The 15,062-nt window shown below is 45.5% G+C and overlaps 2 protein-coding genes across 8 annotated transcripts in view; one reads left to right on the top strand and one right to left on the bottom strand.

The window, feature by feature from the left end:
* Nucleotides 1-13,113, bottom strand: part of LOC309615677 (uncharacterized protein) — an 84,565-nt gene extending 71,452 nt beyond the window's left edge. For 2 of the 4 annotated variants that reach the window (XM_082365742.1, XM_082365741.1), the window contains exons 1-3: nucleotides 13,030-13,113; nucleotides 12,042-12,143; nucleotides 7,582-7,665 (exon numbers count right to left, since the gene is read on the bottom strand). In XM_082365742.1, the coding sequence (XP_082221868.1) occupies nucleotides 7,582-7,665; nucleotides 12,042-12,083 (126 nt within the window). In that variant the 5' untranslated portion in view covers nucleotides 12,084-12,143; nucleotides 13,030-13,113. Of the gene's footprint in view, nucleotides 1-7,581; nucleotides 7,666-7,948; nucleotides 8,642-12,041; nucleotides 12,144-13,029 lie in introns of those variants that run through there. The other 2 variants (XR_014236958.1, XR_014236959.1) reach the window with 1 other exon arrangement.
* The window catches only part of FAM124A (family with sequence similarity 124 member A), a 173,254-nt gene that overhangs the window by 145,079 nt on the left and 13,113 nt on the right, over nucleotides 1-15,062 (top strand). The window contains exon 4 of one of the 4 annotated variants that reach the window (XM_082365523.1): nucleotides 12,598-13,039. The exons of 2 other annotated variants lie outside the window; for them this stretch is intronic. In XM_082365523.1, the coding sequence (XP_082221649.1) occupies nucleotides 12,598-12,729 (132 nt within the window). In that variant the 3' untranslated portion in view covers nucleotides 12,730-13,039. Of the gene's footprint in view, nucleotides 1-3,150; nucleotides 7,572-12,597; nucleotides 13,040-15,062 lie in introns of those variants that run through there. One more of the 4 variants, XM_082365520.1, reaches the window with a different exon arrangement.

The following is a 15,062-nucleotide window of genomic DNA, read 5'->3' as shown; positions in this document are numbered from 1 at the left end:
TTGGGGTGAACCCAGCTCATCACAAGGATTCTTAAAATTATAATGAGGAGGCAGAGAAGGTCAGAGAAAAAGACATAACCATAGAAACAGGGTCAGAAATGTGCATTCATAATAAAAGAGATGCATTCATAAGAAAAGAAATCCACATTAAAAACCACACTTAGATCCCATTTTTAATCTATTACATTGGAAAATATCAAAAAGTTTTAGGACAACTTTAATGGCAAGAATGTGGGGAAAGAGGCATTGTCATATACAGCAGGTGAGAGGGTACTAGTACAAACTCTATAGGATGACAGTTTGGCAATATCTAATAAAAATCACATGTATTTAATGCTATCAAATAGCAATTCCAATCAAATAATTTATCCTATAGACATAGTAGTACATATGAGAAATAATGCATGCATTAAAGCATTGTTTATAGTAATAGGAAAAATCACAAATGAACCAAATGTCCATTAATAGGGTACTAGTTAAATGAATTCTGACAATGGAATATTACACAGCTGTAAAAAAGAAATAAAGAAGGTCTTTACTGATATGGAACAATTTCTGAGATATATAATTAAATGAGAAAATCAAGGAGCAGAATACTGCCTACAGTATGCTTGATTTTTTAAAAAGGGAAAAAGGACATACATATATGGTAAAATGTTTTAAATGCAAATATGAATATGATTTTATATATATACACACACACATGCACGCACACACACACGTAACTGTTGGCATGAACAGAACTGAAACACAAGAGACCAGTACTATTGGCTGCCTCAGGAGAACAGACCTGGGAGTTAAGGACAGAAGAATGAGAGAAAATTTTCAATGTATACTGTTTTGTGCCTCTCTAATTTTGTAACCTTATAATACCTTTTCTAAAAATAAAATATAAATGAAAGATTGTGCCTAAAAAGAGAATGTATAACTTAGGATTTTATTATTTTTGAGCCCTCTGAAATTGGAATGCCTCCTCTACCCATAGGTCTCATACTGTACTTTTACTGCTTAGTGGATACCAACCAAGTGGGAGTTAAGCTGAGGATACGCTGCATTTGGGTCTAGTGGGATATACTTATATGTTGTTTTGCAGTTTCTTGACTGTACAGAGTTAAGTCATGGCTGGTGTCACAGGCTAAGAACGGCTTCCAGAAAGGTCCCCATCAGCCCACGGGTCATACTGGCATAAGAACACATCCTTTTTGGCACCTGACACTACAAGAACTTGGGTGGTCAGAGAGAAATAAGGCTTGAAATGTCCTAAGCCCAAAGCTTGTCTTGGGAAAATCCTTCCAAACCCCAGACATGTAAAAATGTGAGCAGAGAATTCAGCTCTCATAGGGGCCTTGTCAAGAATATGCTCAATAATACATTTATAAACATGCCACACATTATTTTTTTTATTTCCATGGGAATTACATGGAACAGAATTTATTAGTATGCCTGGGTCCATAAAACACAAACCTATAGTAATTTAACACAAATATTTTATACTTCAGTATATGAAGTCACATGTTTTGTGTATCCCAACTATCAATTTAAAATATTTTGATCTTATATATCAGTTATATCACAATAAAACTGGGGGAAAAATTTGTGATCAATCACGCTAGTAAAGTCTGAATTATCTTTCTAGTCTCTCTACAGAAAGATAATCTGATTTTGGCATAGTATTACGAAAATCATTGTTATAAGAAGGGGTGGACAAAAAACGTAGGGGAAAAGTATTATAGATGTGGGACGGGTACTTAGTTCATTAAAATATTAGACTTTTTCTGGATCTTGTGATTTGTGTGATATTGGTCAGGTATTTCTAATTTGTAATTTGTTGTGATTTCTTTCTTCATTCTAAGTATTTGTTTTCTTACCTAACTTGTTTCGAATATTTTCTATTTTTTTTTTAAAGAGTCCCCACAAATTATGTAAGCTTCAGGCCCCAGACTCACACCTGGTATTCAGGATCAATTTAAAATTTGAATTTTGCAGTCTCTTGTGAGATTAGAACTGGCAGCACAGGGTGTGACTCCCATTTTTATACTAAAGACTCTAAATCCCAGATCAGCAAAGTAACTTGAACCAGTGGAAACAAAGCCCCGGTCTCTAGAACTCCCATTAACTCTCTTCTAAACCTCTGTCTCCTCGGGGCACAGAAAACATAAAGAGGTGCCCCCCCAAATCTGCTTCCACCTCACCGTGCTCGTCCTCAAGTGCCATCACGCTCCCTACCTACTCAAGGCGTCAGGACACTTCTCATTTTATATCTCAAAGCAGAGATTTAATCCTAAGACTTACTTCTCCCGGTAATAGAACCTCCACACAGCTACACGTTGCAGGCTTATCTGTAGGACCTGACATGAACCCAGCTTATGACAGACGGCCCCAAATTCCCAGGCTGCTGTGCCACCTTGAATTGCATTACACGGGAGGCTTTTTCCACCTCCTGGCTATTTCACAAAATCCAAGCTTTCTTAGCAGAACTTTTTACCAGTTTGTTCTGTTCTGCTGTTGAAGCTTTAGTTATAACTCTAACCTGAAATCTATGAGAAACCCTCCGTAGAGGTTTTTGTTTGTTGGGGAAAATCCCCCTATACCTAGCACTTGCGAGAATGCACCATTCAATGCTTTCTTGCCAAGAGGAGCTGCTGCAGGGGACGTAGTCGGCTGTCAGGACGATGCCTGGGCCCAGCGGGAGTGCCGGGCCGCTCCTCCCGCAGCAGGATGGCCGAGAGCTTCTCAAAGCTGCACCAGGGCTTGCCTGGTGGCACAGTGGTTGAGAATCTGCCTGCCAATGCAGGGGACACGGGTTCGAGCCCTGGTCTGGGAAGCTCCCACATGCCGCGGGGCAGCTGGGCCCGTGAGCCACAATTGCTGAGCCTGTGCGTCTGGAGCCTGTGCTCCGCAACGGGAGAGGCCGCGACAGTGAGAGGCCCGCGCACCGCGATGAAGAGTGGCCCCCGCTCGCCACAACTAGAGAAAGCCCTCGCACAGAAACGAAGACCCAACACAGACAAAAATAAAAATAAATAAATTAAAAAAAAAAAAAAAGCTGCACCAAATTCTCCAACTCCTTCTACCAACACTTTCTCCCCTCCAAGCATCTCTGATCAATGGCTCTCCCCTCTCCCATTCTCCCTCTCTTTATTCTTCAAGGTTTCTCCCCCCAGTAACTCTCCTGCACATCGAATTTCATCTTCGCATCCGCTTCTCAAGGACTCTGATGGATACACTACCCTAGAACCTTTGAATCGTGTTAGTAAGAGGAGGAGAAAGTGCCGTTTTTCTTTTTGCAAAGAAAGAAGGAAAAGAAGATTTACAGGGCACCTACCAAGTGTCAGGTATTTTCAAATACGTTGTCTCATTTAACTCATAAAGGTAAGCACTAGTATTTCCAGATTTTTAAAAACCTAAGGAGAATTCTGGTTAGTAAAGTGGCTGCTGATACCCTCAGTATTTTTACAGAGCTGCCAGCCCTGCTTAGCTTTCTAGAGAAATTCTAGATTTGGAGTCAAGAGGCAGTTTTCACGAGCCTCGGTAAGGGGTGCATTATGTTGTAGGTTGAATGGAACGAGGACTGTTACCTGCAGTAATCTCATATCCTTCCTTCACCCCAGCCCCTCTCAGACAAGAAATCTGCCAGTGGGCCTTTCCCTCACCGATATGCCCACCCCTCTTGTTCTAAGAGTTCTCTGCCAAAGTCCAAACTGAGTCTGAATCCACCCTGGGGAGTTTCAGCCTTCAAATCTGACAACAAAAGTCATATCAAATGGCGACTATAGAATATCATGGGTGGTTAAAAAAAACTTTTATGGTAAAAACTCCCTAGCCTTTTAATTTTAAAAAGAATATACAATCAAAATAGTCAAAAAATAGCTTAAAAGGTTGGACAGCTATATTAATTATGATAGCACCAACTGCTGGAACATTGACCCCTCACTTTTGACACCCAGTAGAAGCTTGTATCCTGCTTGCCCCACGGCAGTGGTGGCAAGGAGGATGGTGAGGGGGCCTTGGCAACAGGCACTCAACCACTAACCCAGGTCCACAGTGGCTCTTCCATTTTCAGTGCACGGCATTTCCAAGGTTGACTTGGGTGGCAACATCCAGGTAATATGGAGAAGCAGGTAGAGAAACACCTGCTTCTGTATCACTTTTGCTAACATTAGAGCCATTGATGAGAACCACTCACATGGCCACACCTGGATGCAAAGGAGGCTGGGAAATGTGTCCCTGGCGGGACAAAAATGTGACACTATGAAAGAGAAATGTGAGTGTTCGGGGGAGAGCTGGCTATCTGCCCAGTAGGCATTGCTACCTAGGGTGACTACCATCTCATTTTGCACTGGGCACTCGCAGTTTTAGCACTGAAAGATCCATATCCCCGGAAACCCCTCAGTCCCAGGCAAACTGGGACAGCTGTCACCCCATTAATTGAAAGTGAATTAATAATTTAAAATAATAACTTAGAAAATGGACAATATTGCTTTTACATGCATTCAGGAGATGTCAGAAGAAACCTGAGCAGGTAATTAGAAAGATTCGTTTTGAACCATTTTTTCCAGATGGAGAATTTGCTAACAGCCAAAGGCAAAATTTTAAGAATTCATGAACACACTGATTAGCAAGTAAAAGAGTCACAAACACCTGAAAGTAAATTGGAAATAAAATATAAAAGCAATAAAATCCAAAACCATTAAAACCATTCAATATGCTAGAATATGAGCAGAAATGCTTACTAACATACAAAATATTGCTGAACTGCCTCTCTGGCAAAATAAAGTTATCAATATCTGAAAAAACTGGGGTGATATTCAATTTTGCCAGTTCACCATGTTGGTCAATGTGTTATTCCATCAATTTGTCTTTAACCATGTCGTGATTCTCTGCAGAGAAGCCCTCTCAAACCAACCCAAACACAGGCAATCCCTGCCTTATCTTGTCCCCAGTCCTTTTTGTCTTTGCATCTTTCTGCAGCTTTGCCTTGCTAGATTTTGTTCTCCTTGTAAAACAAGTACCATTTCTCTCAAGTACAGAGGCCAAATGTTCCCTTTTGGCGTGCTCTCCTCCCCTGCTTTCTACAACCTCTTGGTCCAAAGGGCAACTCAAATCAATAGAAGAAATAAAGCCTGAGAAGACCAGGTCCTTATTCTCTCCACAAGGAAGCGATGCTTCTTTATTACCCTCCCATACACACACACATATCAGAATTATTACCCTCCCTCCCTCATGCTCACATCATATTACATTCAGCCGTGTCTGTGAGCGCCTTTCATGGGCTGCTGGGAATATGACCTTTGCCACTCTGATTTCCTTGAGGGATTCCTTAGGAATTTCACATTGTATATTACTCCTCTTAGGAGCTCAAAAAATACAAAGCCTTGAAGTTTGATTTAAAAACATTAGATTTGGAAGAGATCCACAAACTTAGTCTCATGAGAAAGTGAAATTCTCTAGGGAGACTGGAATACTATAGCATTTGCATTTAAACAATTTTGAACACCAATTTCTGTGAGAAATTTAAGCTCTAGAGGGCTATGCGGACAAATCAATAAATTCTGGCTTTCCGCTGTAGCTTTTGAGAACCACAAACTTTTCATTCTTATCCGGTGCCTTTGAGTTTTCAGTGCACTGACTCCAGCTAAATTTCCTGGGCGGTGGAGTTTGTTTAGGTCATTGCTGATTTAAAGAAAGGGAGTGGGGCTGAACCAGCTTTTCATAGCTGTGAATCCCAGTTGTGAATCCGCAGGGTGCTGAAATAACAGTCCCCTGCGCTAATCCAGTCTGGGCTTTTCCTGGGGGCTGTCATTACTGCAAAATGAGGTGAACTTGGTGGATAAAAAGTGCCAAGGCTGGGGAATTAGCAGTGCAAAATCACGTCTCGGGCATAACTGAGGGGCTGTGAATGGAGAAGAAGGTAACCACAGAGACCGAATGGCCATACTATAGCCACTGTATATACTGCTATATATATTATATAATATGCAGTTGATATATGTATATACAATATATATACACACATTATTTATATATATATATGTATATACTATAGCCACTATATACACTACTATATATATCTACTATAAATAGGGGTGCATGTGTATATAGATGTGTACACACACACTATGACCACTATAGCCACTACTATAGCGGCTCCCTGACCTCCTGTCCATCTGTCCAGTATCCCTATTCCCACCTCACTGGTCTCTTTCAGCACCTTGAGTGCCATGCTGTCACCCATTGCACAGCCTTCGTGCCTGCCCTTCCCACATCTGAATCTCTCTCTTCTTCTACAAACACCCCTCACCTACTTACTCGTACTAATCTTAAGGTCCCAGCTCAAAGGTCACTTCCTTAGAGAAGGCTGTCCTCTCAAATGAGGTCAAATCCCCCATCATAAGCTATTTTTCTTTCCTGCACAGCAGTGTTCACCGTTTATTATATAATTAGGCTAGTGTTGAAAGAATATCTGTCCTCCCCAATGGACTATTCGTTCCAGGAGGACAGGAATCTTGTCTAACTTGCTCACCTTTGCATCTCCAGAGCCTAGAATAGTACCTTGCTGTAGTAGAGGTTTGATTAATATCGGTGGCATGGATAGATTTGGGTCTGATAAGGAACCCAGCCCAGACACAGTATAGGTGGAGGGGAGAAGACGCCCGCGGTGGAGAGTTCCTCCAGGTACCATGGATGGATGAGCCCTAAAGCAGTGGTTCTCAAATTTAAGCCTGCAGTAGAATCACCTGGAGGGCTTGTTAAACTGCAGATTACTAAGTGCCATCCCCAGAGTCTCTGCTTCAGTAGGTCTGGACTGGGACGGGAAATTTAAAAATAACAGGTGTCCAGGTTATGCTGAAGCTCCTGGTCCTGGGACTTCGTTTTAAGAACCACTGTTCTAAGACATCAGGCAGTTTCCAAATAGCCTGCTGGAAGCAACCCAGCCACTCCCAGGCTTTTCTATAAGGAAAAGTAACCAACACACCAGATCTTGGCAATCTCACTCTTATTTACATCAGTGATTCTCAGCCATCAGTGGGCTGCAGAATCACCTGTAAAAATGCCCAAAGCTCAAACCTTGGAGATTAAGTTTCCATTGATTTGCTTGGGAACTCAACATCTACAGTTAAAAATCCTCCTCAGGTGATTTTAAAGTACAACCAGGACTGAGAATCAATGACTGAGATCATGGTTGGTAAATTCAACCAAAAATTTTAATTGTTGCAGATGTCTAACCTGTAATCACCGAGGTTTTTCCAAGAACCGTGTTGCGCTCCTTTATTGGACTAAAGACTAGTACCACACAGCACCATTACAGGTAAAACAGAAACCTGTCTCCTACTCCAAATAACCATGTTAAAGGAAACTGTGCTTGGCATCAGAACCAGAGACCAGAGGGTAGGAGGGCATTCATTCCTTCAGTTCTTTACTGGGGGATGACTATACCGGGTATGGTATTAAGGTGCTGGGGACATAATGATGGCTGGGACACAACGAGGCTGGCGTCTGTGAACATCAGAAGGACACAGAGATGAAGGGAAACAAGACCCCATTTGGTCCAGAGACGCAGTCAGAACTGAGAGGACCTACCTGGTGTCCTCCAGGGCCCCCGGGGTGTCCACTTGGTCCCAGCAAAGCCGAGACGCTGAATGCAGGAGCAGAGGCGTCTGAGACCTGTAATACAAACCCGGCAAAGGAAAACAGCTTGATTGGGCGCACCTGAGCAGACTGGGTTTGGCGGTCTGAAATGCTGCGTGTCAGGGTTGGAGGGGAAGTGTTGATATATTACCGTTGGATTGCATCTTGGTGGGGAACCAGTTGTGCCCAGGGATCCCGCTCTGCTGCAACCCCTCAACTGGGGGGTTCTGGCCAGCAGAGAAAACGCACACACACGCACAAACATCGCACTAGCAAAATGAGAACGAAAATCTCACTAATGTCTGAGCAAGTCCCTTACCTTTGAAATGCAGGGCCCTCCAGAAGTAGCTTGTTGGGGACTAAGGCCAAATTGGAGCCTCCTACTCCCCCGTCAAATGATACCTTTGGGCAGCTCTAGGTTCTGGCCACTCAAAGAGAGGTCGGAGAGCCAGCGCATCCCCTGGGAGCTGGGTGGAAGCCGGCCAAGCGGGAGTCTGCGGGCCAACCAGCACCCCAGGGATCGCGGGCTGTGGAAGTCGAGGGCCGGAGCTCTGCCCGCTTCTCCAGCCAGGCCTCATCTGGGAAGCACCAGAGGAGCGGTTTTCACCACTAGCGGCGCCCGGGCCCCACGCAGACCAATTAACCAGGAACCGGAAGGTGGGGTCAGACACAGGTTTTTTTCCTGAGCCCACAGGCCCGTGAGGAGTGATTGCTCTGCAGAAAAAGCCTCCTGAAGGAACCCGTTCGCAGGCTGAGCCACTCCTGGGAGGGGCTGCGAGAGGGTTGGCTCTTCTTCCTGCCCTGTGAGGTCGGCACAGTCAGCCTTCCTCCTGCGGAAAAATGTGCGTCCTGGGCTCTTAAAATCAGCTGACTCATTCTTACTCCCGTGGCGTAGAGACAGGACGGTGTTCAACGCCCCATCCCTGCTCAGGACACACAGGGTACCCACCACTTTCTCTCTGCTGAATGCTGCCCCTTTCCGTATTTATTCAGCAAACATTTGTGGAAGAAGAGGGCTAGATTTACTGAGCACTTACCTGGTTCAGTGTCTGCAGCTGAGGAGAGAGCAGGGAACAGCAGGGGCGCTTACAGAAAACAGTCTAGAGCCCAGAAAGAGACACCAATGTGGAAACAAATAAATGGACACTGTGTCGGATAAGGGCTGCCGTAACCCAGGATGATGTTATCGTGAGTCGTTTGGAGGGAAGGGTTTCTGTGGATTGTCTGGTCAGAAAAGGCCTCTTTTCCGAGAACATGACATTTAAGCAGAAACCTGAATTATAAGAAGAAACTGGCCACCCTGGAGCAGAGAGTCCCAGGCAGAGGGTACAGCAACAATGCAAAGGCACTGAGGTGGGAAGAGCTCGTATCTAAGGAGCACAGAGGACAAGGGCAGGGAGTCGGAGGGGCCTGCACATCCACACGCAATGGGAGGCCACAGGAGGAGAGAGGCCATATGACTGGCAGGTTTGTTTTTTTTTAACATCTTTATTGGAGTATAATTGCTTTACAATGGTGTGTTAGTTTCTGCTGTATAACAAAGTGAATCAGCTATACATATACATACATCCCCATATCTCCTCCCTCTTGCATCTCCCTCCCTCCCATCCTCCCTATCCCACCCCTCTAGGTGGTCACAAAGCACGGAGCTGATCTCCCTGTGCTATGCAGCTGCTTCCCACTAGCTCTGTATTTTACATTCGGTAGTGTATATGTGTCCATGCCACTCTCTCACTTCGTCCCAGCTTACCCTTCCCCCTCCCCGTGTCCTCAAGTCCATTCTCTATGTCTGCGTCTTTATTCCTATCCATGACTGGCAGTTTTTAAAGATCGCTCTGGCTGCTGTGCGGAAAATAGAATGTAATACAAGGAGCAAGGGAGGAAGCTAAGTGACCAGCACGATTCTCCAGATTAGAGGCCACGTCCAGCGTCAAGGGTGTGTGGTATCAAAGCACAGGCTGCTGTGTGCACCCACTGAAACCCTCACTGGACAGTTCTATGGAGGACTTCGGGGCATTGTTCCTGGCTCTGTACCATAGCCTGGTTCTTTGGCCCTCCCAGAGATGCTGTGCGCCACCGATATCCTTTATAAAAATTCTAATTCTGCTCACAGCAGCCAGAGTTGGATTCTGTTCCTTGTCACTAAGAATTTTAACATGGTTAAGCACATCTTGAAATCAATAACAAACAAATCAGAAGTTCTTGTGTGTTAAATGCAAGTGATACACTGACATAACTCACTGCAGGATTAGAGAGCAGAAAAGTATGGTAACATGATTTAATAACAAAAAGACCAACGACTCCAGTTTGCTGGACCTGCCTAGTCTGTATCTGCTGACCCCGCCTAGTCTGTATCTGCTGACCCCATGCACTTATTAACAGCTCTCTCATTCTCCAAAGCTTCCTGATTTGGAGGATAAGAATCATCTTCCTTATTAAGTCCTGGGGCATAACTTTGATTCTGGGTCCCCAAGTCAAAGCTTCCCGACAGGCCTCTGTCTTATGGCCCACCCAGCCACGACAGGAAACAGCTCCTCTTACAGTACCAAATATCATGGCAACAGCGGGGTTGAGGGCATCCATCAGTGATGAGCCTTTTTTGGTAACCATACCAATGCTCTCACTGTTATGGGGGCTGAATTGTCTCCCCACCCCCAAATTCACGTGCTAAAGCCCTAACCCCCAGAACCTCAGGATGTCACTGTATTAAAAGATAGGGTCTTTAAAGAGGTAATGAAGTTAGGGTGGACACTTGATCTAACTTGACTGGTGTCCTTATAAGGAGAGGAGATTACGACACAGACACACACAGAGGAAAGAGCATGTGAAGACACAGAGAGAAGACGGCCATCGACAAGCCAAGGACAGAGGCCTCAGGAGAAACCAACCCTGCCAACACCTTGATCTCAGACTTCTTCTAGCCTCAAGAATTGCAAAAAAATAAATATGTTGTTTAAGCCACCCAGTCTATGGTACTTGCTATGGCAGCTCTAGCAACTAATACACTCACGTAACACAACGTAGACCGGCATTCTCTCAAAACCTCCACCTTAAACAGAACTTTCCATCGCCCTGACCTACAATTAGCACCACTCAGCTGAGGGACCCTCAGCTGCTGCAACGTGGGCCAGCTAATCTGCCCAGGCAGATAATCCAAGCCAGTTAATCTTCAGTACCTGGCAGCCCACTTCTGTGTAATGACCAAATATGGAGAGTTAGGGGTTAACTGGGGCTCTTTAATCCATGCTGACTGCCTGTCTCTGTGTATACAGGGTACAGAAGGTTAAAAAGTATTAAGAACCTTAACCATGAACTTGACTCATGCCCACTGCTCCTGGCAAAGCAGGTTTCCAGGGTTACAGACTTGATGCCCGATCCTGTCCTCATACATAATACTTGCTTTCATCCCTGTGTCCTGGAGCCAACTCATAGATCTGAAGGTTCTCAAAGAGAAAGGCTTGTCATGAGACTGGTCAGCTGTCTGCTATCAAGGCCTTTTATGGGGATCAATCAACAATATTTTATCAGGTATTCCTGGCACTGTGATGGTTTCAAAGAACTATCACCCTTGGTTCCTGCCCTCAAAACAGTGACTGTATAGTTGGGGTTGATGTGGTTTAAGAACTTCAAAGTTAATAAAAGTAAAAGAGCTGAGTAACTAAGCAAAGACCAGGACCAGCTCCTGGTTCTTTGTCTCGTTAGCTGCGTGACCGAAGTCAATTCTTCCACCTCTGAGTCTCAGGGGCCTCCTTTGCCAATTGAGGGTAAGAATACTTTCCTCACAGGGTTCTTGTGAGAAGGAAACTAAAGAGTATATGGGAAAAAGTGTCCAATAAGGAGCTGGCACCTAGGAGGTGCTCCTTTTTAAAGAGAAGAAATTGACAAGTGTAGGCCACGCTCGCAATAGCTGTGAGTGAGGGGAGGCTCAGGAAGCACGTAGGACTTTGTTCTCACATTTGTCCAGTATTTACTGAGTACCTACTATGTGCCAGAAACCCAGGTCTATGTCGGGAATACAAGACCAGGTCCCAAGATGCTCCCGGTCAGCTGGAAGCAGACAAGCTTTAACCAGACAGGTGTGGGGCAGGGAGCGGGAGGGGCTCTCACCTGAGGAGGGTGTGGCTGAGTTTCTGTAACGCTGACTCAGCAGGCCCTTCACTGAAGAGATCTATCAGGAAGGGTGTCATTTTCACACACACACACACACACACACACACACACACAGTTTATTGAAGTTCTCACTTTACTTTGCAATTCTGTTTTGCCTATAATGGCATCAAGAGACCCACAGAGATTTATATCCATTTTCAGGTTTCTGTAATGTGATGGGTTTTTGCTTTCTATTTTCTCTTCTACAGAAAATGAAAACATAGATGAATGTCTATGATGATTCGAACTATAAAAATACTTACAGACATGTGGTCTGTTTCCCCTGAAGTCCTGATGTTTATCATATGCCAAGGTCCTGAGGCAGGCAGTTTGGTCACACAGTCTGTGAGGCCTCAGCCACTGCCCTGTGGGGTGAGGAAGGCGGGTCTGAACAAGCCTGGGCTGCAGTCTGAGCTGCCCCCTGCCAGCACTAACCAAAGGGGATGGACAGTTGGGTTCCATCTGCTACTGTCATTCTTCTGAGGGGTCCACTTTGAGCAGGGGTGATACCTAAAGTCAGGTGGGGGTAACATCATAGTTCTCTGTGGTCCACCTGAATTCAGGGAGGGCCCCAAGCAGATGCAAGGTAAGGGGTCATCACTCAGACCAAACAAAGACCCAGGGAGGAGGGTCTCAAAGGGGGCCTGGGCCGGAAGCCATAGGCAGAGTGGCACGTAACAGGGGGAGGCGAGGCGTTAAAGGTAACAGGAGCTCCTGCTAGCCCAGGACTTAATCCGTACGCAGTGCTTTCTGCGTAACATCCCCCATGAGCCTCACAACAACCTTAATGAGTAGTTCTTCATGAACCTCGTTTTACAGACGAGGAATCAGAAGCTTGGAAAGCTGAGGAAGCAGCCCAAGATCTCATGGCCAGTGAGCAGAGACCAGAAACCCAGCCCAGGTCTGACTCCCAGCTTCTCATCTTTAACCTCTACACCCCACTGCCTATAGGTAAAGCCCCTGGGCTTTCAGTAAACACGGGCTCATGCCCACAACACCATCAGGCTCCCAGGAGCGGGATGAACTCCAGGCCTCGCCCACTTGGGGAGATGGATTCTGCCTGTGTTTACTGGCCTGATCGGCTTTGGCTTAGGAGCCAGATAGGGCCGTTACTCCAGCTGAGGAGGGTTAGGGGAAGTGGGGTTAAGAGCTGACTGTGGAAACAGATAAGAAGTGAAAAATTCAGGGCTTCCATTTCTTCTATTCCAAATATATAAAATAAACATTGGGATGGCAAACTGAGTTTTCTACCTGGATGTTTTGACACACAGACTACAGATCTTCACATTTTCCTCATGTTCGGGAATTTTCTCAAATGATATTCTGATGCTTCAGGGTCACTCTGGTCATTCTGAACGAATCTGGCAAGCCCAGAATAGAAATGGCTGGTGTTTCAACAGCACGTCATCCATATAGTTTTCATGAAGAGTTTTACCTGGAAGAAGCAAGCCAATGGATACCCCTGGCAGTAACAGTCATTAGAAATGTTTATTTCATAAGGAAGAATGTTGTTATATTCAGATCTACGAAACAAGTTGAAATGGACTTTCAGCCAGGGGACAGCAGGTGACACCAACAAGGTGGATGTCAGAATTCTCCATATCCGGAAGACAGACCTATTCCCTACTGTGGGGACCAGAGGGAGAGCCCCGGGCATTTGGGGTGGTCTATCCAACCTCCAGCATGTGGGAAAGGAGGGCTCAACCCCTGTTGGGGTTTCAGGAACAGGGAAAGAATGTGGGTGTAGGGAGGACCAGCCAAAGGGTCACTGGAGTCAGCAGCCAGAGCAGGGAGCATAGAAAGACCCAAAGCATAACCTCCTAAGGAGTGGGTGAAGTCCTAATTCCTGAGGCAAAACAGAAGATCTGTAGCAGAAAAAGGGCAGGACTGGGTGAGCCGGAAACGATGGCCAGAGTAGACGTGATTACACAGAGATAGGCCTTTATAGCCTGTCCTCATAGCCCTCGGATGAGGCCCTCGGCTGGGGGAGGGTGTCTGTGAGAGATGCTCCCTGGTTCAGACACATCCAAATGTGATTCCCAAGCAGCTCTCTGGCACTCCCAGCAGTCATGGGCACGTCTAAACATAGGGTGATGATCCCTTGCATTAGATTCCTGGGGCTGCTGTAACAAAGTACCACATATTGGTGGCTTAAAACAACAGAAATTTATTATCTACAATTCTGGAGGCCAGAAGTCCAAGATCAAGTCCATCCAAACAGCCTCGTCTTTACTTGACAGCTTCTGCAAAGACCCCATCTCCAAATAAGGCCACATTCTGAGGAATTAGGGTGTTAGGACTTCAACATATCTTTTCTGGGGGGGACACAATTCAGTGCATATCACCCCGTTTTTACCAGGCCTTCAAGCAGTCAGTGCTCCTCAAACCCAGCTGCCCATTAGGTATTAAAAATACCAACATCTGGGCTCTACCCTGAGACTCTGATTCACTGGGGCTGGATGGGGCCCAGGCACCTGTACTTTCTACAAGTTCCCCCAGGCGATGCAAAAGCATGGCCCAGTCTGAGCACTTCTGTCCTGGGAGTAAAACAAGGGAAGGAACCAGAGACACAGGGCTGTCCTCTGCCTGGGTGCGTCCTGTGCCCACCGCTGTCATCCTGGGCTGTAGCTGAGCAGCCCCGAGGAGGGCGCTTGGATGGAAAACATCAACTCTTTGGAACAGCATTAAATGATAGCACCCAGTGTCTTAGGATGAGGGAGTCTGGGGTTTTCATGCTTTTCAACCACTAAATAAAAAACGTGTCTTGGAGGGGGAAGGGTAAGCTGGGACGAAGTGAGAGTGGCATGGACATATATACACTACCAAATGTAAAATAGATACCTAGTGGGAAGCAGCTGCATAGCACAGGGAGATCAGCTCGGTGCTTTGTGACCACCTAGAGGGGTGGGATAGGGAGGGTTGGAGGGAGATGCAAGAGGGAGGGGATATGGGGGTGTATGTATACATATAGCTGATTCACTTTGTTGTACAGCAGAAACTAACACACCATTGTAAGGCAATTATACTCCAATAAAGATGTTAAAATTAAAAAAAAAAAAAAAAGTTTAATCTTCCTCTTCATGAAGGTGTATTTGCCTAGGCCTACCCTAAGGAGAGTCCTGGTGGTTTCCAGAGCATGTGATTGCCTGGCAGGCCAAAGAGCCAAGGGTTTTAAGTGAAGCTGAATACTATAAAGAAAATTGAGACCGACTCACCTCGCCGCAAGATAAGACGGGAGATCACAGCCACATCTTCAGCCCAGGAAAGAGAAAAGTAATGAAAAT

The sequence above is a fragment of the Balaenoptera borealis genome, assembly GCF_965194805.1.
Source record: "Balaenoptera borealis genome assembly, chromosome: 18".
NCBI lineage: Eukaryota > Metazoa > Chordata > Mammalia > Artiodactyla > Balaenopteridae > Balaenoptera > Balaenoptera borealis.
Note: the sequence above shows the minus strand (reverse complement) of the source record. Positions and strands in the feature narration are given on the sequence as shown.